The 27,449-nt window shown below is 39.8% G+C and overlaps 2 protein-coding genes across 7 annotated transcripts in view; one reads left to right on the forward strand and one right to left on the reverse strand.

The window, feature by feature from the left end:
* Positions 1-15,877, reverse strand: part of SLC38A12 (solute carrier family 38 member 12) — a 96,445-nt gene extending 80,568 nt beyond the window's left edge. For 2 of the 5 annotated variants that reach the window (XM_078386067.1, XM_020806269.3), the window contains exons 1-4: positions 15,729-15,863; positions 8,805-8,913; positions 3,602-3,723; positions 399-480 (exon numbers count right to left, since the gene is read on the reverse strand). In XM_078386067.1, coding sequence (XP_078242193.1) covers positions 399-480; positions 3,602-3,723; positions 8,805-8,849 — 249 coding nt within the window. In that variant the 5' untranslated portion in view covers positions 8,850-8,913; positions 15,729-15,863. Of the gene's footprint in view, positions 1-398; positions 481-3,601; positions 3,724-8,804; positions 8,914-10,350; positions 10,834-15,728 lie in introns of those variants that run through there. The other 3 variants (XM_072990580.2, XM_020806270.3, XM_078386066.1) reach the window with 3 other exon arrangements.
* Positions 15,878-15,928: 51 nt separating this feature from the next.
* On the forward strand, positions 15,929-27,148 carry NAT9 (N-acetyltransferase 9). 2 transcript variants are annotated; one of them, XM_072990581.2, is made up of 7 exons: positions 15,929-16,120; positions 17,829-17,915; positions 19,966-20,075; positions 21,963-22,103; positions 23,978-24,037; positions 26,087-26,181; positions 26,280-27,148. In XM_072990581.2, the coding sequence occupies exons 1-7, from the start codon at positions 16,026-16,028 to the stop codon at positions 26,424-26,426; spliced, it is 735 nt and encodes a 244-aa protein (XP_072846682.2). In that variant the 5' UTR covers positions 15,929-16,025; the 3' UTR covers positions 26,427-27,148. The 2 variants fall into 2 exon arrangements, with proteins under 2 accessions (XP_072846682.2, XP_072846683.2); XM_072990582.2 differs by having other exon boundaries at positions 16,068-16,153.
* The last annotated feature ends 301 nt before the right edge of the window (positions 27,149-27,449 follow it).

Consider the following 27,449-nt stretch of genomic DNA (forward strand, 5'->3'; position numbering starts at 1 on the left):
GCCAGGGTTGGTCCCTCCATCTTAAGGGAGTCGGTCCTACTGCTGCCTGATTGGCTGACCAGTTCTGCCTATGGAAGCGAGTGGGAGGGGCAACTCATCACTTGAGGATGTCCCCCTTCTGCGACATAAAATGGACATCTCACAGTGAGTTCCAATGTTCCCTTCTAATATGCTCACAGCTTCGTCTTCTCCATAATACAACTTAGTCCTCATCTTAGTTCCAGTACAGAGCCATGGTGAGAGGTACAAAACATTTTTAATGAGACAAATATTGTAAGGTGGTGCAGAATTCATTGCCGTATTCTAAGGGCAAATACATATGCTCGGAAGGCAGAGCAAAATACAGCTTTTCAGCTACCATGTCATATGAGGGCCAGATCAAGACATGTCACACAAACCTTATGCTTCTCCATTCTCTTCCAGCGAAGCTGGGCATTTGCTGCAGCCATGGCCTCCATTACAAAAGTTGTTGTCATATAGCTAGTAGGAAAATCATAAGACACCAGTCACTTAAGAACAACACCTAATTTCTACCTACACAATACATTAAATTGTTATATTTTGGGGAGTAGAGTAGAGGCAATATTGAGAACTAAAGATGAGACTAAATAAAACAGCAGGCACCAAATTTGTTCTCCCCATGTCTGTCCATCTCATATATAAAATGCAGCATTTAATTCTTACATTGAGAGGATCACTGTGAGTTTGGAGAACTGAAGCAATCCTATATGACACGCTTGGGCTCCTCATGATGCAGTGCTTTTCTGCCAGTCTAAAATCCATGTTAGAAATGTGACAGGCAATGCACAAAAAGGGCCCCAAACAACAGATTGCAGAAAAGTTCAGTGACTGATGGCAAACTCTTAGCTCCCCTCACCCTTGTGCCCCTATGGATATAAAATTTGTATTCGGTCACACTTTTAACCTGGAACAGAGCAGATATATGCTTCAGATACAAACTGAACAAAATTTATTTGAACAAAGATTCTGCCTCTTGTTGGTACTGGTGAAGAGAGAAAGGAGCAGTATCTCTTTTATATGTAAAGTGAAGAAGAGCTAGGTAAGATTGTGGCAATGCTGTTGCAACATCCCTGCTACTTTTAGTGGCAACATTCTTGCTAATTTTAGTTGATCTTCTGATGCATGAGATTCTAATCGATTTTACCTTAAAACCAAATTTAATTTGAATAAGAAACCAAAATAAAGACAAGTTTCACAGATACATCACTCTACTAATAATTTTGGTGTCCAAGTACACACACACACACACACACACACACACACACAGACAAAAACCCCATCATGATACTAATACATAATCATTGGGGGTGTGGTTTCCATCTTCTATGTTAATATGCAAAATGTCATCTGAAGAGGACTCAGAAAATGGGCAAGAAACCTATGACTCTCCAGATCTTGTCGGGCTCCAAATCTTATTATGCCCAGCCACCATGGCATGGTGAAAGGTGGAGTCTTAACGGCATATGGAAGGCCACAGATCCACCATCTCTGATTTAGACCCTTGAGTGGGAGATGCAACTGACTATACCAAGGTAATAATCAGATTGCCGGGCTATATAAACAAGGTCAGCAACCATATTGCTAGAAAGAACTATATGAACTACTAAACATTTTGAAAAGACCAAGGTCTGGAAACATTTCCCGAGAGCTACCATGCCAATGGCTGCAAGAAAGTAATCTATCAGTGGTTCCCACGTGCTATTACCATTTGTTTTGTTGATTATACAAATGAATTGCCATTATACCAGGTAAATGACCATTTTATACTTTCCTCTCATTTTTACTAAAATATAAAATCAATCTTATTTAAACCACAAAATGGTTTTTTACTGCTTCACAAGCTGAACTCATTTATCAAGTCTGAATAAGCAATTAGTCTTGCTAGGATTAGGGCATGGCAGCTCCTTCCAGGGACTTGGGTAGTGATTTCCGCTATGTTATTTTACTGCACCAAAAAATTCTCCAGAGGATGCTAAGAGCTAAAAGAACAAAAATAAGAAATGGGACCATCAGGGCAATAAACCTCAAATCACTTGGCACCCATGAGAAATGTTTCAGTGCTGATACAAAATATATGACTTCAAATCTAGACATATCCCGAGAGTATCAAGAAATGAATAGGCCAAGGAATCAATGCACAAGGTACAAACAGCTACAGGCAGGTTTCAAGGTTCTGAAATAATCTTTTAAAAGCTTCAGCAGCAATTCTGTTCTAAGCATGCAAAGATGGACACAGGCCATACTGTACTGGCTGAACATTCCGGGAAATAGAGTCCAAAAAAGTCGTATTTCCAAGCTCTACACTACATAAAGCATACCCTGTACAGTCAAGAGATATGTTTAGAGGTAAATTTTGTATCCCTTACATTTCCAACTAAGGTTATCTCTCTGCAAAAGGGCAGAGCTGCACATTATAAGAAACAAATGGTTTTCACTTTTAAAAAATCCTCACAACAACACTCCAAATTCTATATCTCTTTTAACATATATTATAATGTAGCAAACACCCTAGACTTTAAAAACTGAAATAGCTATTATGTCACTTTTATGTGTCATCCTGATTCAGTAAAGCTTAATTAACCTTTACCGGCATCCAACTGGTATTCCATAAACCCAGTAAATCAATGTGATTTTCATGAGTGTTATCTCACAATTCAGGCAGTGATTCAATCGCTTTACTCTAGTCTGGATAAGCAACAGAATATATCAGTTAACTACGCATTTTATGCTTGCAAGTTGATTGTTGTTGAAAATGTAAGGGACACAAACACTACCTCTGGACATATCTGCTGACCACAAAGGACATGTTTACTGAGTCAATAACTGCCTCAGTTCCTATGGACTAGGAAGCAGAAACACCAAGGAATCAATCAGTTGCTCCTGCTAGCTAGTTACTGTGTAGCCAGACTTGGGGGCAGTTTTGACTCCTACAATTTAGAAAGCAGCCATGTCAGCACCAAGCACAAATGAACAAGTAGCCTACAGACAAAATTCTTTAAGCAGAAGAGACAGTGCTAATCAATGTGAGATAAATTAATCAAGATTGAGAAAAGCAGAAAAGCACAGTCATTCTATGTTGTCACAAGGCAGAAAACTCTAAAATGAGATACGAGGGAAAGGATATTTAAGATGACTATGTAACTACTGACTTCAGGTGCCCATCAGATGAGAGAAATGTTCAACATACATATTCCCCATATGAAGCCTGACTGCTCAGAATTCTTACCTGGACCACTTCAGAACACAAAGAGCATACCTTTCCCCCTTAGTGTGCAATGTTACCAAACCTTTTTGAAAATACTCTTTATTATCTAGCTGGGTTCTTTATCAAATGAATTTACATTAGTTCCATGTAAATCAATCAAACAAACATGGAAACTGGGCATAAATAATCAACTTCCAGTGTGCAGAGGTCCTTATTATGCAATTCTGAGATATATAGATGATCTAGAAGAGATGCATAAAATCTCAATCAAGTAGATGATAAAAGGATCACATTAGTTAGAAAAATAAACCATAGTTTCAGTAATACCAGATCCCAATACATAGATAAGAAAAGTCATGTACAGTAAAATCTTACCTCATGAAACCCAGAAATAGTATTAAGATGAGACTGACAAGCCAACCTGCAGTAGCAAAGGCCTTCGGCATGGTTAAAGCTCCTGTTCCTACTATGAGATTGAACATGTAAACCAGACCAACCTGCAAATGCAGAAAACACATCTTGTTAGCCTTTTAAACCTGCCAACTAAAAATTGGTAGAAGCAAGCAAGTTCCATACATACAATCTAAAGAGAACAACTGGCTTACCAAAATCCCCATTGATTCAATAAGCCTACTTTAGTACAAATTACTAAGCTAAGCAACAGGATTCTGGCCAATGAATAAGTGCCCACTACCTTCCAAGGTAGTCCATTCCACTATCAAGCTGTTCCTACTGTCAATAGTTTCTTTTAAATGTTTAGGCAAGATCTTCCTTATTGTAACTTGAATTCATTACTTTAGTTTCTTCTTGCTGGAACTAAAAAACAAAGCAAAACAGAGTTCTGCCTTCCATGTGGTAGTCCTTCAAATGGTTGAAGATGGCTATCATATCACCTCTCAGCCTTCTCTTCTCTGGGTTAAACATATCCAGAGCCCTCAACAATTCCTCACAGGGCATGGTTTCTAGATCTTCTACCATCCTGGTTGCCTTCTTCTGGACATAATCCATAATCTACTTAAACTGCGGTGCCTAAAACTGGACGCAGCATTCCAGATGAGGTCTGACCAAGGAAGAATAGTGTGGTACAATTATTTTCATTGATCTGAATCCAGAACTATGTTAATCTTCTTTGCTGGCATGTCACACTCCTGTCTAGCCTGTAGACTCAGATCCTTTTCACCTGTATCCATCCATCATATATTTGTGCACCTCTTTTCTTGTTTAAAAGAATAACTTTACATTTTTCTATGCTGAAACTCATTTTGTTGGTTTCCACCTAATTCTCTGATCTGTTCAAGTCAACTTGAATCTTGATTCTGACTTCTAGATGAATACTGTACTGACTTCTGCTGCTGCAGACATAGCTGCAATATCAGCTACTACCCAGTGTGGCGTCATCTGCAAATCAGATGAATATCCCTTCAATTCCCTCATAAAAGTTATTTATAAAAATGCTGAAGCACACGGGGCCTAGAACTCTGCAGCACCCCACTTGCTGTTCCTCTCCAGGATAACAAGGAACCATTGGTGAGAAGAACTCTCTGGATATAATCTATGCACTAGGTACAAATACATCTAACAGCAGCATCATCCAGCTCACTTTTCACCAGCTTGACCACAAGACTATCAGGAGGGAGCTTGTCAGAAGCCTTGCTGACATTGATATATTACAGTCATAGCACCTTCCTCCTTGACCAAGCCTGGGACTTTCTCACGAGAAAAACAGAGAGAAAAGAAGAATGCATAATAAAATTAGTCTGGTGTGCCTTGTTTTTGCAAAATTATTCTGAGTCTCAGAAATCACAGTATTATTTTCCACAGTGACCACAAGCTGCCTATTTAATTATCTGTTCTAGAACCCTTCCCGATATTGATGTCAAGTTGATGATTTGATAGTTGCCTTAATTTTCTTTTCTCTCTCCTTTATGAAAATATGGTGATGTATTCTGGTCACTTCCAGTCTTCAAACACTGTAGACTGACATGGAGAAACAATGGCCTTCCAAATGATCTTGGTTTAAAACTCCTAAAATTCTTGACAAACATCTGCAGCACCAGAAGTCCATATTTATCTAAAGGACCATTAGTTCTCCTGAGATGATGCCACACTACAGTAGTACCTTGGTTTATGAACACCTCAGTTAATGTAATTTTCGGTTTATGAACAGAAATCCATAGAAAATAATGCCTCAGTTTACCTTTTTTCCATTTTTTTCCTGTTTGCAAAGGAAGTTTCTCCAGAACACTTTGTGCCTGGAGGTTTATAGCGCCACCCCCATTCCTATGGCAATCCGCATTTAGTTTAACGTAATTTTCGCTTTACTTAATGTCCTGGAGAACGCATTGATTTCATAAACCGAGATATTACTGTATATGGATTAATGGTCTAACAGAGACTAAAACAGTTTCTCATGAGCCCAAGATAATGACATTAAGAAAAATCAATGCCTATTAAAAGACATCTCTCACATAATGTTCCTTAGAGACTTTACAGTAAAGACGAGCAAGTAAAAGGGGAAGCATGAAAGTAAAAGCATCATTGCTGGCTTCCACTCCTTTATTACACTTCCAACTTGAATTGCATGGGTCTGAGCAGGATGGTTTCAGTTATATACAGATTTCCCCACCAATAAATAATGAACAAAATAAATATAATATTTAATAAATAAATATTCAATAAATACTGCGACCCTAGCCACCCAGAACCAGGGGCATGAGTTCAATACTGAAGGCATAGAAGTGGTTTGCTTGCCCTCAACAAGCATCTCCAATTCAGCCTCTAAATCAGTGATTATAAGGACCTATATGGTTCATTACATATGGTACTGTATGGAAAGGATTGTAAACGCTATGGAAGAGAAGCCCAATAGAACTGTTCTCTCTCTCTGTTTGTGTGTGCGTTAATCAACTGTTTATGTTTTGTAGTTATGTTTTTTTAGTAATAGGAGTGATACACGGATTGTGAATTATATAGGGTTCCAGAGCCCCAAACCCCAGCATTGCTGAAGACAGAAGTGTACAAGTTTTGGTAAATCTGTTATCAAAAGAACAGACAACTATCTATAACTCCATCTCCACTGTCAAATGTACTATTTCTTCAGCCAAGAAGAATCATGAATACAATTAGCCAAGAACAAGAAACCTGTACAAGACATTAAGCAAATGTTTCTGGCAGAAGTGTTGCAATGCTTCAGCAATCCTCTTTGTTAAGAGATCAGGTTCTTATTAAGACAAGGTCCTCCTGTTCTAACTGGCTCCTCAGTAACAAGTGTATCTTTTTAGCAGGCCTTCCAGAGGAAGAAACACAAGGAATGCCAGTTTGTAAAGAGACTTTGTATCTGCACTTAATTTCTTTGTATCTTGACATTGCCTCTGCACTCTACTTCATGCTCTGAACGCCATGCCTCAATTAGTTCCATGTATGAAGTCTTTTATACAGAAATTTTGGAGGTTTTCTTTGACTCTGGTTAAAAGACAAAGAAATTATTTATCTCCGATGGTACTAGGGACATATTTTTAGGCCCTCCAAAAATGAGACACGTACAGTTTTAAGGCTTAGGAGTCTAGAGATTTTTGCAATCTCATAATTTTCAGTCTGTGAGGTACTTGGTAATTTATCAGCTAGTTTTTCTCAGAACAGCCATTCTCAACCTTTTTCTTTTTTGCAACAGCCATAAACATAATATGAAAGAAAGATAGGCTAAATCAGGATTGTACAAGTCACATAACGAACCTTATAAGGTCTGGTGTGTGAAGAAATGTTTCCAGTCTGTGGCCCCCCTTCAAATGTGCCAGGGCCCCTCATGGGGCCCCATATGGCTCCCATTGAGAATGGCTGGCCTAGAAGACTGCAATTAATTTTCCATGGATAAGGTAAAGCAAAAAGGATCACCAGCTGATTAAAATTTCCTCACAATCAGCAAACCATCACTCATGAGAACAGCCTTGATAAGCAGATGGGCTATATGTTAAGAGCAAAGATGCCAGAAACAAAGCTTCATAAAATCTAAGTTGAGCATTAGAACTTAGCCCCATGTCTAAGAGGGGTATTTTGTTTGTTTCTTTTTAATATTTCTATATTTAGTGTTTTTACCTTTAAATACTGCTTTTTTATCATGTATGCCACCTTCGTATGGTCATTACTTTGTTCTTAAATATTGTCTTTAAATTCTGTAAGCCACCTTGAGTACTTTTCTAAGGAGAAAGGCAGGGTAAAATATTTTAAATTAAAAAACAGAAATTTATTTTTGTGCTACTTGCAACATTTCTTTGTTTTCCTCAGTTTGTTTATTTATATATTCTTGAAATTTCCAACAATTGTTGCTGAAAAGTTCAATGTAAAAGTAACAGGCCGTTAAAAGCATTCAAATGAGGGACAGAAGGCAAACTCTCTAGAAGCAAGTACACTATTTCAGTACATTCTTAGAAAGAGCTACTGAATCAGGGGGATAAAAATCTCTGCATCAAATATACTGTGAACAGGTATCCAAGAACCTCACAATAGCTCTGTGTCTTTTTTCTTTCTACCTATCACATGAAGACCTGGAGTTAAAAAAAAAGCTAAGCAACTGACTGCTGTGCCGGGGTTTGCAAAGTGTGTGAAGCGTATGTAGGAATAGGGTATAGATTTATATTCTTTTGCTACATGTTCATTTCATATTTCTGTTAAACACCTGATGGGGTAGTCTTGAGACAGACCATATGTCAGGCGTTTCTAGTTTGCCTACTGGAAAAGAATTATTACATAATACAGAATTTGTAGCTTCTGCCAAATATTCAAGATCTCTGGCCTCTGCAATCATCACTGGAAATACTGCTTGCTAATGAAATGTTATTCCAGCTGTCCTTGGAGGGAAAAAACAAAACAGTACACTTCCCTTGGATGCTTATTTTCCAAAGGTATATTAGTGGAAAAACAAGATAAAATGAGGTATTTCTCAAGAATAATATTTTGAATAGTCAAGAGAAGAGGCTCTTTTGCCACATGACTCTTGTTAATAATATGTAAAAACTCTGATCAGCACAAAAGATTGCTTGATTTCTTGTTCAAGAACACTACTAGTAAACAGTCTTGTTACCAAAACAGAGTTGTTTCATCTCCTACCAGACCTTACTCCTTACAACAGTGGAGTGTGTGTGGCAGGTACATGGATGTTCATTTACTGGCATTTTCTAGGGCTTTTGAAGTGAAACACACTAACAGAAACTCCCTATTTACAACAGAAAGAACAATGTTCCAGCTCTCTGTGTCCAGAACCGAAGAGCAGGTAACAAGATATTCTGGGTGGGGCATAAAGGAAAACCCATCCACCAGGCTTGACCCCTTACTCCTATGGAATGGGCAGCACTGGCTGTTGCTGGCTTCATGCTCCACCAACAGGTAAACCTGGTTGAAAGTGAAAAGGGCAAGCAAATGTACTTTAGCTAAGTCCCATTTAGGAATCAGAAATAAAAGATATTCATCTTGAAAAGGAGGAAACAGAGACAAAGCTGTACTGCATAAAGAAAGCCAGTTTTTCAGGTAAACTGAATCAAGCATGAATTTGTAGGAAGAGAAAAAGCTGGTATTAAATACTCACATAAGGAGAGTAGAGCTCCCCTGTATCAGTAATGCCTCCAGGCATTTTGGAGGAGATGGAGCAGCCAGGGACAGACGGTTCAGTCTTCTTTGATCCTGTTGATGTTAACCTGAAAGAAACACAAGGCCTGTTTACTTAAGTCAGAGCTGCAGATTTTCATGCAAGCTACTAAATGCAGATCATCAATAGGTATTAATACAACCCTAGATGGACAGTGTTGCTGCCAGCCTTCCATAGAAAGTTAACATCTTAGCTACCATTTGAATTTCAACTCTTGTGGCCAGCAAACCCAGTTCTTACTTTAGATCACAATATTTTTAAGAGATACCAGTGACCCCATCATCCAAAATTAAAGCACACTCATTGTTCCAGAAATATAAAATGTAACTACACTGCTCATTCAAAGATTTGGAACTTATTTTAAAGGTTTGAAGCTGTAAGAATTTAAAGTCAGAAAGGATGTTTGATTGCTTAGGAAGTGGATAAAGCACCCATGAAAGGGCTTCAGGATCAAAGGGCTGCGATCCTTTCATGGATCACTTTACCCAAAGGGAACCTTCCCTTCCTTTTTGCTGAGCCCCATGGCTGCGCAAAAGGCATAGAAAAGCAGCTGCCTTCCGTGTATAAAACGGCCCTCAATTTTTTTGTCTAATTATTTAAGGAAAAAGTGTTGTTCTATAAACAGGGGAAAAGATATTTTACAAATTCTGTATTACTCTGTGGAAAAAAAAATCACTCATAGGATATAACACTGTGCATTCTGCTGGCCAATACTGTGACACTCAGTTAAGGCTGCTCCATCACAATAACAGGCTGTGTGTATTTCACTGAATGTGTTCTTTGGTCTTTAAAAGGGCAATGTAAATTCACCCTTTAGCTATGCTAGTGTTTACACAGCAATGGAAAGTGGAAAAACTAGCTACTGTATTTGGATGGGTTGGATAAAAGAAATATTGCTGCAATAGTGCAGCAGCAATCTTCTTCTACTACTTCCACCTAGTAGAAGTTAAATAGCAACCCCAAACTTAGTGAAGAAGTTTGGGGGGATGCTGTTGTTTCGGTGGCAGTGCACATCTGCCTGAGGAAGGCAGGATGAGTCTCAGCAGCACAATCTGAATCCCATATACTCTATAGTGAAATGTGCTTGAAGCAGTGAGAAAATATTTTCACCCGGCACCCTCTGTACTAAAATTTGAAAATACAGTAAAATATTACAAGTAATACAGTTATCTGCAACTAGCTACTTTATCTGTAACAAACTACAATGTGTTACATTTCAAATATGTTATGAGTAGGATTAAAATTATTAGTATACCAAATAACATCTGATTAACTTTGACAAATCACACAAAAGGAATTTTAAGGCATAGGCACTTGACTTGTATTTTCCAAGTTTTATGCCACCCTCCTACCAATCTTAACTTCTTTTCAACAGAAAAAGTAATAGAAAATAACACATAAACACCACAAGGTATTTTTTCAACATTGCAACAAGTAATGAAACGGGTTAGTTTTAAAACACTAACAAAAAATAAGTGCAAATTACTTTTAAAGAGTAACTTCCTGATCTCTGCTCTGGATGAATAAGTCCCTTCTCCAACGTGAAGTCTAATGCTGCAGTGACACGCACTGCAATTTGGAAGTGCAGATGAAAAAGTTGAAAATAAATACAAGTACTAGTTTTAATAACAGCCACTAGAAGGGCTTTCTGAGGAATACATCTGCCCTAAGGGGGCAGGAAAAAAAGTTGATAAAGTCTGAACTCAGAAAAAATACCAAAAGCAGAACCAGAGAAGAAAGAAATGAGGAGCTGGCCCCCAAAGAGCACGCCAGCCCAACAGTTGCAGAATACAACTGGATGCAGCACAGGTGCACTTATATATATCTGTGTCCCTTAATCAACCACCACCATAATGCTTTTCTCCTCTCTCTCCCAATCTCTTTCTATGTATTTAAGCCTAAGGATTTTTTAATAACTGATTCTTGTAAGCCACCCAGAACATTTTTGGGGTGATGTGTCATCAAGTCAGGACAGATGTACAGCAATCCAACAGGGCTTTCAAGGCAAGTGAAATATTTAAGGAGTGGTTTCACCAGTTCCAACCATCCAGCGTAGTCAAATGAGGATTGAAACTCAGATCTCCTGACTCCTAGTCTATCACCTATCCACTACACCAGACTTGGCAGCACAATGGGTACATTCTGGAGCAAATATCATTTAAAAAAAGGTAAAGAAACCTTCTCCTAACACTGACTAGCAGTCACTGGGCAGAATAGCATTCCTCTTACAAGGAAAAATAAATTGCCCATGCTGTTCTCAACAAAGTCATAAATCATTCCACTCTAATAGCAAATTCTGGTAGCTGAGTGTTTATGAATTTGGTAAAGAAACAAGACTGCTCAAAAGTAAAGTATGGCTTCTACAGATGTGTACATTACAAAGTTACCTTTTTATAAAAAAAATGTAGAAATGTCTGACAACCCCTGAGATTCTGAAATAACAGAATCTGAAGTCATACACACCCACACCAGCAGAAAAGTGGGTGAGAGGGGGAAAAATCAGATGAGACAGCCTGTCTGAAGCTACTGATCACTTTTATAGTCGAAAGCAATCTGGGATATAGAAAACTTGTGCATCAAAATGGGGGCAGAGGAAACTTACTTGCTCAAGCCTGAGCCCTTATAGTAAATAAGTATCCTGTTAAGGGGAGGAAGGGTTGGAGAGAGGGAACTATCCTTCCTTGTTCCAGGATGATGGCCTCCCTGTAACCATGAGGCTTTAAATATTCATATCTGAGACTGGCATCTCCCTCACACAGAGGCGTGGCACCCGTGTACCCAGGCAGCATTCCTGCTCCCAACTCCCCCCTTTTAAAAATGGCCCAGAAAGTTCCTTTGTGCCCTCAGGAGCTGGGGGAGGGACAGAGATGTCATATTTTAGGGCCCTTGATTCCCTAAGTAAAGGAAGCCACACACTCTTGGGTTTAGAGGTCACCCATTTATGGGACCATTCTAAGTTGGAGGCAGCATAGCAGCATATAACAGATTCCCTAGGTTCTTCACCATCCAAAACTGCATATGAAACTTTTTTTTAAATCCCACTTGAATAAGGATAGACAAAGCACTGCCCACATGCAGGCCCCAAGCCATTTTTCCATGTGACAGTACCTCATAATTTTCCCCCATTGAAAAAGAGTTGTGGTTTGCCACCAAAATTTGGTGACAGACATCTAAGTCTATAAAGAGAGCTCAATAAGGCAGCAAACAATCCCTTTTACTCCCTTTCCAGTGTGAATTTAAGCAGGAAAAGTAAATTACTATCCTCTTTGCAGATATCTTCCCCAGCATTTCTCTTCCTTAAAACCTAATTGTCTATTGTCAAAGATCAAGCTTTTTGCTATTTAAGAGATTAAGTGGCAAATTTTAATTATGAGGTTTAGGTGTGGGGAACTGTTAGCCATCAGAGAATCAAAGATCTGTGATTCTCTGGTGTTGCTACAACTGCCATCATAAAGCAAGTGTGAATTATTACTTAAAGATAGAAAATAGTGAATGTATTTGATTTAATGAATTTTATTTAAAGGAATCATTCAGTCTGCCTAGCAGGAGTAAATCTGATTTTCACCAAACACATCATATTGAATGGAATAAACATAGAATAAATCATGTCTAAATGAATGAATTTGAAAAACCTTATCAGGCACTGAAATCAGGTAATTTTTTAAAATTAAAAAGCAAAGAATAAATTACTTAATTAGCCATTTTGGTTATAGTTCTTTCTACTCTGGTTACATTTCCATGGAGGCACAGATTCCATAGGTAAACTGAATGATTCCTTTAAATAAAATTCATTAAATCAAATACATTCACTATCTGAAAAATGATACCAACCCTTGCCAAAGTTGCCCAACCAATCCAAAACTATCTAAAAAATAATACCAACCCTTGCCAAAGTTGCCCAACCTAGATGTAAGGGGCTTTTTCACTAGAGGATGCAAAGGGTTTTTTAGCAGTAAACAAACAAACAAATAAGAAAGATATGGGAAGGGCATAGGACTGGATCTGGCTATTTAAGGTCCAGGCATATAGCATCACTGGACCTACTGACATTGCCAAGATCTGCTCCAGCACTATATATAATTACAAGAAAAATGAACACAGAGAAAAAAGGTGTTCTTCATCCCTTTGCCCAAAACTCATCTCCCTCCCAAGACACCAGGTACAGTATCCAAACACTTGACTCAAAAGGTAGGAATGAATTCACTAGCTAAAATCCTGTTGCTTAGAGTAGGTACACTGAATCAATGAGATTTTTGTGAGTAAACTTCTCTATAAGTTCCACTGATTCAACTGCAGCTTAATTTAGCACAGTAAGTTAAAGTTAAGAGTAGGACCATGTACACTGAAATTATGCCTTATGTATGAGGGAAGAGGTCCACCAAATGTAGTATGAATTGTTCTGAGTACATGCGTATAGGAGTTATTGTTATTGTATAACCCATAATAAACATCTTTAGAAGCTAAAATTCCCTGCAGCCATGCCATGCTTTTTGTAACATTAAAAAAGCATTTAAATCTAGGGGAAGTTATGATTTACATTTAAGATATTATAACTGCAGGCTTTATGAACATATTTGTTCATCTAAAACGTAGATTTGTTCATAACCAAATTCTTTTTAATGTAATGACTATTACTGCTATATGCATTAAAACCAATGTGAAGATTAATTTTTTTATCCTTCATTCTTTATATTAATCATATAACACATTTCCATTCACCTCCATAACTATCTCCTCCCAAACAGAATGATGCTGTAATTACTAGAGCAAAGATTAAAACAGGCAATAAAAACAGCTCCACAGACTTTATAGCACTATGATAGAGATAACAGCTATTGCCTCCTAGATTCCATGCTAACTTTTCCCATGTAAGATGCTCAGGGACAATCTAAAATGATAACAAGGTCAAAACCAATCACTGAACCAGTGACTGCAAAGAGTGGAATATACAACTACCATGAAAAGGACTCTACGTGCTTAAATACAAAAATAATTGATAGTCAGACCATAGCCTTCCTGGCCACAACAAACTCCACTTCCTATCTGAACCATTGTGGTTGCAGCTATTTATTACAGAAATAAATTCTTAAGTTCCTATAAATCTTCCCAATTTAAGATATTACCTAAACAAAGTATGTAGTATTTTAAGTATATAGTTGATCAATATAGTTGATTTATTACCCAAACAGAAAACATAGTCACAGGAAGGAGGCATCTCATTTGAAAACGACTGAGCAAGAGACCTCAGGAAAAGATGACAAAACATATTTAAAGAAGGAAATATATTTTGTGTCAATGCCAAATTACAAAACTCAATTTAACTATAAATTACAAAATAAAATAAATACATAACTACCCAGTTGGATAGAGACAAAGCATTTTGTCCTCAGCATTTTCAAAGTACTGGGATTTTGCATCTGAACCTTCTAAATGACAAGCCCTGGAAGTATTAATACAAAATATATATCCTACCTTCCCTGGGTTCTTAAATGGTTTTCCAAAATAAACCTCCCTAACTACCACTATCCTACAGAAATGTTCCTAAACTTCACAAGAAAACTTGGGAAGAGTTCTAGCCAAATATTTTCACATACTTAAGTTCAGGACATATTTCACCAAAAGCATACATTTTTCTGCCTTTGCACCCTCAAAAAAAAAAAAAAAAAGGAATGAAGGAAAGAAGAAAGGAGGGAAGAAACAAACAGGCTTTACAATATGTACATCCCACAGAGTAGAAGAACGGGCCCTTTTAAAATACCCTCCTCCTAGGCATTTCACAACTTCACATTTGCCCTTCCCTTCAGTCAGGCAAACTTTCTTTGCTAAATAATATTTCTGAAACTCTGCTATTTGTTGAGGAACAGAATTAAGATTTCAGGATTCTTGTAAAATACACTTTGCTACAGAGTTGTTTTATTATGAGGAAACTGAATGCACAAGAATCACAATACAGTATCTGAATAGTAATCCCACTATCAGCTGGCACTACCCTGAAGGACTGATTTTTCCATCCTTTAACTATGGGAGACAAGGAGATTCCAATAGCCATTAATGACTGCAAGTACTGAATTGAGGGGGCTCAAATACTCCAGTTTAACTAAAGCAGAATTACAAAATGTGATCCTTCCAGAATTCGTTTCTAACAGAGCAAACTCTGCACCAGCTGATCAAGCTAGATATGTATAGGAGGAGGAGAGTCATCCCTCTTTCCTCATTAAAAAAGGGGGGGCCCTCAAAACCCAACATGTTTTTAAAAGATTTGTTGCATTCCTTTTCTCATAGAGTAACTCAGTTCTTCTAAACTACTTCGTTCAGAGGTTTTGGAACAGCTCCTCTCACCAGATGTGGGGCAGCGTCTTCCCCCAAGTGGCCACAATTACCACCACCCCGACACACAAGTCCCCGTCTCTGAAAGGACACCGAAAACCCTCGAGCCACAAACCTATGCGTTAGAAAAAGGAAACACACTCGGCAGGATGATGCTGACGACCGAGTCTGCCAAGGAGCCACGTTGGCTGCCCCCCCTCCTCCCGAACTCCTTGGAGGAGCCTCAAGAAAGGGGGGGGGGAACCCCTTTAAATATCGGATGACACCGCAATCCGGTGGGTGGGCGGGCGAGCCACCTTTATTGCAAGAACTCCTATGGGGACGTCTAGCCTTGTAATTACGGGGCAGAAAAACCCACAGGGTCTTGTGGCAGCTCAAGGGCTAACACAAGTCTCCTCGTCGTCGTCGTCCCCCGCCCTTCTCCGCCCCTCTCCTCGGAGCTTAGCCGTGCCCACCGTTGCTGCTGCCCTCGGGACAGGCCCCACTCAGAGAACTGGGCCCCACCGCCTCCCTTTTCTACTCCCGCAAAACATGTACCAGCACTACCGCCAAAAAGCCGGAAAGCCTCCACGCCGTCCAAGCCCGGCCCCCAAGGTCTGAAACCGGCTCCCCTCATTCCACGGCCACAAGAGGAGGGAGGGGAAAGCCCATGCACAGCGCATGCGCGGACCTGGGAGCGTCTGTACTGTCGTGACGTTCGCCTTCGGAGAGTCCTCCTACGCCGATTGGCCGTGCTCTAGAGCCACGTGACGGCGCGGCGGGGAAACGGGCTTGGAGCGAGATCCCCTGGCTACCGTAGGACGGCGGGGAAATAGGGGAGAGTTATAACTGCGCATGTGCGGTCGGCGTTGGAGGAGGAAGCGGCGTGAGAGGAGGACCCGGGTCGGCTTGGCAGTTGTGGGAACTGGTGGAGGAGGAAGAAGAAGGAGGTGGGCTCCAGTTTGTCTTTCTTCACAAAATTAGTGACTTCCGTGCGTTTTTTTTTGTAAGAGTAGTGTGGGCCTTAAAGGCTGTGGTCCTCCTAAAATACATGAGTTGGGGTACCTTCTTTTGGGACTTAGCGGGTCTCCTATCTCAGTGGTTCTTGACCTTAGGTCACTCAGGTGTTTTCGAACTGCAACTCCCAGAAACTCCAGCCAGCACAGCTGGTGGTGATGGCTTCTGGGAGCTGCAGTCCAAATACACCTGAGTAACCCAAGGTTAACTATCTGACTAAACACCTTTAGAATTGGGCTGGACATTTCCTTTTCCACACTTATTCCATTTTAAGGATGTGAGAACCTTACCTATAAAAACGCTAAGGCTTTATCGCTATAAAAATGTTGTTATATTTCCCTGCTTGGACAATGCCGTCTGAGACTTCAGAGAGTGTATGCTTTCCATGATGGTTAAGATCATGTACCATCAAGTTAAATGATGTATAATGCTTCTTTAATCCTGATTTCTGGGGGTGGAGGGGGGGGAAATCTAATCCATAGCTTGTTATGTGCCATCCAGTCAGAAGTGACTTATTGCTATCCTAATAGGTAAATGAGCTATTTTAGGAGTGGCTTTACCAGTTCCACTCCCCCAGTGAGTTTCCATGGCAGAGGCAGTGAACTGAACCCAAGCCTCCTAAGTCTTAGTGCGTCGCTCTGTCACATGAGGTAGCCTTTTGTATAACTACTCATCTGGAATTTTAGGGGGAATCTTTATGCTAGAGTGTTGTAGCAAAGTCTGAAGAATTTTTTATGACAGTTTAAACATGTTTATTATGGCATAGTCTTTGTAGATGCTGTTGACTTCACCAAATGCTGTCAGCCTTTTAATTTTAAGGTGCTACACAACTCCTTATAGAAATGTTTGCATGTGTTGGGGATAGAAATGAAAACTGGTGAGCTTGATGGCACCTGATATTAATAGTCAGTAGGATTTTTAAAACACACACATGGTTATGGTCAAATTGGTAGTGTTAAGAGAATATTGATGCTATAGCCTAATTATGTCGAACTTTTCTAGGGGTTGGGAATACCATAATTTACCCTCACCAGGTTGCTTTTGCCATGGCAACCCTATGAATAAAAGGGGATAACCAATGTGGTGTAATGGATAGAATGACAGATGAGGACTTGCGAGCCCTGGGTTCAAATGCCCACTCAGCCATATGAACTCACTGGAGGAGTGGAATTGGTAAAACCCCACCTTAAATACTGTATCTCACTTGCCTTGAAAGCCCTATTGGGATAGCTAGAGGTCAGTTTTAACTTGACAGCACAGAACAACAAATGGATTAATGATCTCCAGAAGGACCTGTCATTAACATTTCTGTGCATGTCTTGCAAACTGAAGACCATAGCTTATTTTACTGATCCAGTCACTCTTGTGTTAGTGGTTATGTAATACTGTCCAATATGACTAACTGAACTGATTGGTTATGGCCTCATAAGCATTTGCTTCATAAGCCTCATGCTGCAGTTATACTGTAAATGTCTGTGTATACATCCATACAGTTGTTTTCTGTTTAGTTTTAAGCACTAGTAGAAATGGTATAGGGGAAATATTAAGTCAATGTTCTGCAGTAGTTTTACTGTTTCCACATACTGTCTATAATTATTTTAGTAAAGTTGTATGGCTTATTAACACATCTTGTTGTTTCAGGATTTGGACTATGAGGATTAACCAAAACACAGTACTACAGGGGAAGAGGGTTACCCTGGTGCCATATACTGCTGCACATGTACCCAGGTATTAAACAGATAATTTCCTCCACCTTCATGAAGGGATGTAGTTTGAGAGCTCTGGTTTGACATAGTCTTTGTTTTAATAATCCTGGGAAATGAAATATTTGCAATATTAAAAGGTTTATCAAGTTCCATTTGAACTAGAAGACATAGGGATAGATTGTTTATAACACACCTGTTTAAGTTTTCCATGGAGGCTGTTTGATATTATTCAGTCAGACTTTGCACTATAGCCCCTAAGTGTCTGTACTACATCTTGTCTCAGTGTCAGAACCACTCAACTTTAGTTCACTGACAAGCACTGCAATGCTTATACATTCCATTTCTTGTTTTACAGTTTCCAGTTTACCTTGATTCAAACTTGTCCTTTTTCAATGTTCCAATTGTATGCCTTATGCAGCATTGGAGTTTCCTTTCACTTTTGTGCATTTCAGCCACTAGACATCCTTTCAGTTTTAATCTAGTTACATCATTAATGACAGAGCTATTAGTACTTGTCATTTGCTCATCCTAAGTAGCTGATTGAGTACGTTCCAACCTGGGCGTCTCATCTTCCAACACTATTTCATGTTTCATTTTGGACTGTCTCATAGGGTTTTCATGGTAAGAAAAGTTCAACAGGGCTTTACTATTGCCACCTTCTGTGTAGTACAAACAAAAATTACCTTAGTTGTCACTGCCGTTGTCTTCTCGACCAATGTCACCTTCAGCTGCTGCCCTGTAGTTGTCTTGAAGAGGGTGGATGTATCTTAGTCAGATGTCTCAGCTGTGACCAGTTCACCTTGGATGCCTTTGCTAGGAGTCCAGTCTAGTAATGGAGTCTGCCCTCCTGACAGCATAGCTCTCAGCTTCACTGATGCACTCAAACCCCTGCTATTTTGTGTGGTTTTTTAGCTCCTTCACTTGATAAATTGCTCATAATCCATAAGACTGCAGTTCAATCTTCTGTGCATTTTTTTCAGATAATCAGTGGCTATGTGGTATTGACTTCAAAGCTAAGTTGGTATTTAGAAATGTTCATTATAAGAGCTGGAATCTTACTGCGTTACCTCTTCTGAAGTAATTTAAGTGGTGTAATTTTCATTGGCAAATTGTCATGAGTTAAGAAGTCAGCACTTGTTTTTTGTCAACAAGTCCCGCATGTGATGTGTGGCAAGAAAAGGAAACGCCAGCTTAATAGGTGGCACTTCACCACTTAAAATTATGCTGTTGAAGGCATTGGTATTGGGGCTTGCTGTATTACAGCTAACTTAGTACAGTAGGTCCTCCATATCCGCAGGCAATTGGTTCTAAGCTCCCACCCCCCGTGGATGGTAAAAAATATGGATTGTAGCAAACTTTATTATAATAGGAAATGCTGTATATGTATGGCATGATGTATGGCATGGTCTCTGGCTCCTCATCGTGGCCATATACACACACACACACACACACATATATATATATACACACATATACACACACACACACACACACACACACACACACATATATATATATGGGATTTTTCTTTTAACAGTTTAAATATTTTCAGACCACAGTTGGGTCAGCGGATATTGATCCAGTGGATGAGGAGGTCCTACTGTAATTGCCAGTAAAATAGGTCTGCCATTATGAGGAAGAGATAAGTGTGGAAGGAGGACCTTGAGTTTCTTTTCAGTGAGGATTGGCCCTTACATTATTAGAGATAATGTTTTGTTTGGCTATGTTTTCTTCTTAGCACAATATTGTTACCAAGAGCAACCTTTTGTTACAGAACTAAATGGTAAGCAGCAGTGTGCCAGTGGAGCACTCTTAATGAATCTAGCCATTAAGAACCAAATGTCATCCTATCCACTTAATACCTCTTCCATGTTGCACTCTTGATCACAAGAGAGTGGGACTGGATATAGAGGCTTTGCTTTTCATGTATATAGATGGAACATTGTTTTTACCTGTATCAGTCATCTCTGGCAACTAAAAACTAATTCATTTTAGTGGTCTCGTTTGCTTTTCCACCTACTTATAGTGGGTAATGTTCTGAAAAGAACTGCATTTTTTTGTTTTCTCATCAGATATCATGAGTGGATGAAGTGTGAAGAACTGCAGCGTCTGACTGCATCTGAGCCACTAAGCCTTGAACAAGAATATGAGATGCAATGCAGTTGGCGAGAGGATGCAGACAGTGAGGTTTTGAGCATTTGTCAGGGCCAGAGGATGGGGCAGTGAATACATATGTCGGTAGCTCATTTCTGTGTCAGCAGGATGTAAAAAAGCTCTGTGTTTCAAATACTGGAATACTCATGAAAAAGGACCACACATTGGCTCACATCCTATATAATAAGTGTTGTAAGTTGTACTAAAGTAGGCCCATTGAATCAGTGGGGACTTGGTGAGGGAGCTGTTTTGTAAGTTCCAGTGGTTCGAAGGGGCTTACTCTAGTGCAACTTACTAGGTCATAGCTAGAGTAGGACCATTTGAATCAATGGAGCTTACAGAGGAGGTGACTCACCAAATCCCTACTGATTCAATGGGCCTACTGTAGTGCAACTTGCTATGCCAAGTAACAGGATTTCAGCCGTTAATTGTTAATAAGCTAAATTACATTGTGAAAGAGGGATGTTTTTAATGTTTACATTCATTTTAATTGACATTTATATTTACATTACTATATTTAAAACTATTAGAATAGGATGAAAACTGCCATCTGCAGTTCTATTTTGCTTCTGTCACAGTTTTTTTTTTTTTTTGGAGAGAAGGAAACAGCTGCATGAATTTTTAAAAACCCATGTCACCTATCCCAGCAAAACCCTTTCTTTCTTTCCCTTTTTCATTATAATCTCATCTCTTTACCCTGTTCTTCATTTTATCCTTAGTTCTATATAGGCATCTACTTCTTTCTTACTTAATTAGGGTATGGTTTGTGTTATTGCTATTATTTTATAATTTATCTATATGGTCCCTTATACCATTTCCATGTTATTCTCTGTTGTAAATATGTGGTTACACTGTTTTTACTTAATAGATGGCTATTGTATACTAACACTATTTTAGTATTTTTATTTATACACTCTTTCCCCACAATGAATACAAGGCTGTATACTTTCTCCCTACTTGATGCCCATTACTACAGTATTTAATTGACCTTGAAACTCATCAGGAGTCCCCAAATCGCTCCCAATTTTTTTGGACTACAACTCCCAGAATCCTTAGCACCTATTGCTGTTGATAAAGGACTGTAGGAGTCGTAATCTATAACACCTCTTTTATCTCTTCCTTGCCTTCTGTTGTTTCATTTTTTTTCTGTTTTGGCCTCTGGGTGTCCTTTCATTCAGAATATGTTTGCTATTCACAGACATATGCACAAACTTCCAGGTTCTCAGTCATCAGCTCACATATCAAACAGATCAGATCCTCTTGCCTTCCGCATAGTCAGATCCTATCTTGTCCTCCAAGAGCCTGCAAAAACTGATTTTGTGATATTCTAATGCTTCCCTTTTTTGTGTAGCAATTGCACGTTTCTTTTTATAAGGCATTGCCTGATTTTTGTTATTCATTCATTGCTTAGTTCAGCAGCTGCTATTCAGCTTGTTGCTGTCTTCCTGTATCTTCTCTTGCTCTGCTAACACTCGTCCTGCCATATTGCTGAAGATATGTTCATGTAAGAAACTAAACCTAAGCATTGACATTTAAAAAAAACACCACTTATGTTGTGAAATGTACAAAATTAATTTATAACTTAATTTATCATTGCTCTGTATTAGCTGCAATCTCTGGTGTTTTTATATAGAATCATGCTGCTGTTCTACCACTGTCTGTCCTTATAGGACCGCCATATGGAACAAACACTTCAGTGTTACCTTGTAAGCTGCTGGTCACATCATCAATAGAGTTGTGCAGAGTGTGTAAATACTGACTAGATGGCAGGTTTATTTTGCGCTCATATTCCAAAGAAATCTACTGAGGTTTACCCCTCAGAGCCACTCAAATTCAGATATGAGGAATGCAAGTAGCACGTGTTTTTCTTTCAGTGATTTACAAATTATTTTTAATATTATTTTGATTTTCTCAGAATGCACATTCATAATACTTGATACAGATAAGTGGTCTAGGCAGACAGCTACAGAAGAAGAATGCATGGTAGGAGATGTGAACTTGTTCCTCACAGACCCTGAAGATCCATCAGTGGGTGAGATAGAAATCATGATTGCAGGTAATCTGACAGTTCTCTTTTGATGGCTTTGTCTTCTAGTGCAGCTCCAGGCCTTTTTGGATGAAACCAATGCCCTGGATCCATTTCAGTTGGGCTTCAGGCTGCGCCATGGTACAGAAACGGCACTGGTTGCACTGTTTGATGACCTGCTGAGGGAGGCTGACAGGGGCAACATGTCTCTGTTGGTCCTTCACGATATCTCAACCGCCTTCAATACCATCGACCACAGTATCCTCCTGGGGAGACTCTCTGAGCTGGGAATCCCTGGTCTGGCACTAGCCTGGCTCCGATCCTTCTTGGAGGACCATTCCCCAGAGAGTACAGCTTGGGGAGAGTGTATCTGCTCCATGGAATCTTAATTGTGGGGTTCCACACCGCTTGATTATCTCCCCAATGATGTTTAATATCTACATGAGGCCGCTGGGTCAGGTCATCAGGGGATGCAGGGCTTCATGTTATCAGTATGCTGATGACACCCAGCTCTACATCTCCTTTTCTCCATCAACAGTGGATGCCATTTCGTCCCTTTAGCACTGTGTGGAGGCCGTCCTGGGGTGGATGCAGGTGAATGGTCTGAGGCTGAACCCAGACAAGACGGAGGTCTTTAGGGTGGGTGGCCCTGATGTCAGTGGTTTGGGGAATCTCCCTCTCTTTTGGGGGAGTGACTCTCACCACAAAGAATTTGGTTCACAGTTTGGGGGTCCATCTTGACCTGGCGCTCACCATGGAGACCCAGGTAGTGTCAGTGGTTCATACCACCTATTTTCAACTTTGGCGGATTGCCCAGCTGCATCCCTATCTTGATGTGGGGACCATCACCACTCTGGTCCATGCGCTTGTAGTCTCGAGATTAGACTACTGTAATGTGCTCTACATGGGGCTACCTTTGAGATTGATGCAGAAGCTTCAAATGGTGCAGAATGCAGCAGCCAGACTCCTTACTGGGGTAAGAAAACACCAACATATCTCCCCCACTCTGGCTGCCCTGCATTGGCAACCCGTTCATTTCTGCATTGATTTCAAAGTACTAATGATGACATATAAAGCCCTAAATGGTTTAGGACCTCAATATCTGGCAGAACGCCTCCTCCCAACCTATATCTTCCCGAATCACTCACTTTAGTCAAGATGGCCTAATGCCGAGGGCGGCCCAAAGAGAAAGAATAAGAAAGCGGGCCTTCTCAGCAGTGGCCCCTCGCCTCTGGAACACTCTCCCCCCCCAAAAAAAAAAATAAATTTGTCTGACTCCCTCACTGGGTGTTTTTAAGAGCCAACTCAAGACCTGCCTCTTTAGGCAGGCCTTTCCTCCTGTCAATACTTAATTTATTGTTATCCTTATGGTTTAAATGTTGTTGTTTATTTTATTTTATTTTTCTTGTATGTTGTTAGCTGCCCAGAGTAGACTTCAGTCTAGATGGGCGGGATATTAAATGAATGAATGAATGAATGTCATTAATAATAATTGTTTCAAAATATTCTCTGTTATCATCAACATGTGTCTGTGGCTGATACCAACCCAAAGTCACATGGTCTATGTCCAGGCATTCCTGGCATTAGTTTCATTGTAGCCTACGGTTTGAAACAGGGCTCATGAATTTTGAAAAGTGAAGCAAAAATCCTGATTAAAATGGATCATGTACTGTACACTGTTTCTTGTTTAATCCAGCCCTCTGTTTATTCCTATTTTCTATCCTTTCCTCTCATGAAGAAATATTTTTATATACTAAAGAATTTTATATAGTAAACAGTAAGAAACAGTTGCATTTCCTCCTCCCTTGCACGAGTGCCTGAAACTGAAAAGGTTATAAGATTAGACTCCTAATCTAAATGAGTCATGAAACACACCACTTCTTAGTGTTTGTTCTTTCTTTCAGAGTCCAGCTATCGTGGCAAAGGCTTTGGCAAGGAAGCCACGCTGATCATGATGTCTTATGGTGAGAATGGCTAATGTAGGCGACATATTGAAAATGCTGCATTACTATCTACTGCACAGTTACAAAGAAAGAAAGAGATCTAGGGGATAAATCCAGCTCTTAGATACAACCAGGGCAGACCCAGAGGATTAATAAAATTTCCATAAATGTTGTCTTAACAAGTCCCATTCATTGGATTTAACCCTAGGAATTTACAACATCAACACTTGATGGAATGGAACACTAAAAATAAAATCTGTTTTGTTCTTTCAGTTAAGTCCCCAACAGTGATTAAAAAAAAAAACAAGTAAGAAATTTGAAACAAGAAGAGCTGGAATCAAGAAAAGGAGGTCTTGTTTTCCTGGGAGGCTTTTTTTGCGAAAAGTTAACAAAGTTGGAGCCAGCCTGGCCTTCTGTGTGAGAGAGTTCCAGAGTCTGGGAGCATTGACAGAAAAGGCTGTCTGTTGTGTCCCTATCAAATGTGCCTATGAGGATGATGGGACAGAGAGAAAGGCCTCTCCTAGTGAACTTAATACTTGATAGGCTTTCTCTTCAGGCAGGCTTTCCTTTAAATGATTGGTGCACCAGGGGGATTTTTATGAAGGGATTATTTTATTCTTTTGTTTTACTTGAACTTTTATTACAAGTTTTAGTATGATACCTGTTTAATGCTTTTTAAATAGTATAATAATTTATTTATCTTTTACCTTTTTTCTTTTAATCCTGTAAGCTGCCTTGGATCCTTTAGGAGAAAGGATGGTGTGTAGATATTTTAAATAGATAAAATAAATAATGACTTATTTCCTCTTTTGCAGCAGCAGGATTTTGTTTCAATTCATAGACTTTGATATTTTGCACAGATTTTAAAGATGTTTTATTTATATCGTATTTCCTGGCGTATAAGACGACTGGGCATATAAGACGACCCCCCAACATTTCCACTCAAAATATAGAGTTTGTTATATACTTGCCATATAAGACTACCCCCTCTTCCACACACCTTCCACACACCAAATAAAAGGTGCTATTCATTGTCACCATTGTACAGCCGCAGCACGACTGCAGCACCTTCGGCCCGCCCCTGCATCTCCCTGTGACTGGCACTAGTGCGCAAGTGCGAGCTCTGCGTAGACAAGGGGCGGGCCGGAGTGCCCTGCTTCCTGCTGAGCAGAACGGGCCGGTCACGTCGAAAAGGCTGGCACCCCTGTCTCACTGCTGATGCTCGCCGCAGCCGCGCTGGATACCGCGCGATACTGGACAGTATGTAGAATGAGGTGGGCAGGCATCGGGAGGCTACTATGGGCACCGGGCGAGCATTGGAAGGACATTATGGGCAGCTATGTCTATCCCAATTGAAGTGCACTCGGCGTATAAGACGCCCCCCCCTTGGAGGCATGTTTTTCAGGGCAAAAAAGTAGTCTTGTACACCAGCAAATACAGTATGTATGCAACCAAGGGACGTGGTGGTGCTGTAGGTTAAACTGCAGAAGCCTCTGTGCTGCCAGGTCAGAAGACCAGCCGTCATAAGATTGAATCCATGTGACAGAGTGAACTCCCATCGCTTGTCCAAGCTCCTGCCAACCTAGCAGGTCGAACGCATGTAAATGCGAGTAGATAAATAGGTACCACGGCGTTCCGTGTCTAGGCGCGCTGGCCACGTGACCACGGAAACTGTCTAGAGACAAACACTGGCTCTACAGATTGGAAACGGGCATGAGCACTACCCCCTAGAGTCGGACACGACTGGACTAAATGTCAAGGGAACCTTTGCAATTTTATTTTTACTAGGGAGAGTGGAATCTTTGTTGCTTATGATAGTAGGGACATAAGAAGGTTCCATATACTGAGTCAGACTAATGTTATGTCTAGCCCACAATTCCTCCGTTGCTTGGCAGCAGCTCTCTTATTAATCAAAATTCTCTCCCATCTCTTGTTGGAGATCTAGGTAATTAAACATGGGGATTTTCACATGCAAAGGATGTGTTATCTCACTGCAGTGTGGCCCTTCTTCAAAGGAAAGTGGCGTTTGTACAGATGAGGGGGACTGATTTCTGATCTTTTGTCTTGTAGGAATGACACATCTTGGACTCCTCACCTTTGAGGCTAAAATTGGATTGGAAAATGAACCCAGTATCCATATGTTCAAAAAGATTCATTTTAAGGAGGTGTGGTAACAAATAGTTTTCATGTAATGTAACTATCTTTGTATATGTATTTATTTTGGAACATAAGATTTACATATGTTGTCTTCTCTTCTGTTTAGGTGGGAGTAAATAATATCTTTCAAGAAGTGACACTAAGAATGAATGTGGATGAACAAGAGAGGCAGTGGCTACTTGAGCAAACCAGTCATGTGGATGAGAAAAAATACAGTGTGATGAAACTGCAAAATGAGATTTGTGACAGCTGACACAGGGAAACTTCTAATTCCACTAGACCTCTGACTTATGGACTGACTCCACAATATTTGCAAGACACAGAAAATTCAGTTATCAACTATTCACTATTTATATCTTTTAAACCATCTGGCACTCCTTGCAACTATGCTGAATCTGGATTTCAGCAGCTCCTGCTATCATCTCAAATTGCCATAGTATGACATGCTTGCATAGAAATTTATTTGGATTAAAGCCTTCCTCTACACCGACCTGCAAAGACTTTTATGTTGTACCGATGTGTCTGGAGGTGAGCAATATCAAGCTTCAGAAAAATCAGCCTCTGTTATAAATGGATATGAAACAGTGGCTGAAATCTAGTAGTAAGTTGAATTAATAGAGCTCAGAGAAGAATTGACTCACCAAATCCCCACCAATTTGATGGGCCTACTCTCAGCATTGCTTCTTGACTTAACATTGAGAGGACCTAAAAGCACTGGAGGCTGCCATCCATTATCTGACATCGAACAGCAAAGCTTATCTTCTTACTGACAAAACTTAATTTATTGTTCACTTTGTTTCAGAAATCACAGTTCGTCTATTTTGCATATATGAGATGTGATAACATGAAATAAGACTGGTATTGCTTCATGCAGCATCCCTTTTTTCTTTGTTTTACATGCACATACATTTCGTGCTGCGTGGTTTTTCCAAGTCACAAAAGCATGTTTGATGATAAAGAAGTGTATTACTCAGACACCCTTCTCAGTTGTATGTGGGATTTGTCAAGAAAGAGGAAGGAATTGAGGAAAATCCTTTCTGCTGACATAGCAGAGAACTATGTCAGCAGTTCAATTTTCCATTACAGCCTTACACAGAAGTTTTCTGTGTAAGAGTTGCTGCTAAAATGCACAAGGGCTAAAAGAAATGGTTATTCCTACTGGTTTCTAATAGACACAAAATTTTTGATATACGCATTGTATAATATATGCCTACAGGCTTGTTTTGGCAAAATCAGCCCAGAGAAAAATTATGTAGGCATAAATCCTCTCTGTATT

Source organism: Pogona vitticeps, chromosome 2 (genome assembly GCF_051106095.1).
Source record: "Pogona vitticeps strain Pit_001003342236 chromosome 2, PviZW2.1, whole genome shotgun sequence".
In the NCBI taxonomy this organism is placed as follows: Eukaryota; Metazoa; Chordata; class Lepidosauria; order Squamata; family Agamidae; genus Pogona; species Pogona vitticeps.

Excerpts from the sequence above, each read along its gene's own strand:
- NAT9 (XM_072990581.2), top strand. The coding sequence starts at position 16,026 with ATGTGCGGTCGGCGTTGGAGGAGGAAGCGGCGTGAGAGGAGGACCCGG. Across the intron at positions 16,121-17,828 it reads GGAGGAGGAAGAAGAAGGAG|GATTTGGACTATGAGGATTA; the intron begins GTGGGCTCCAGT and ends TTGTTGTTTCAG. Across the intron at positions 26,182-26,279 it reads AAAAGATTCATTTTAAGGAG|GTGGGAGTAAATAATATCTT; the intron begins GTGTGGTAACAA and ends TCTTCTGTTTAG.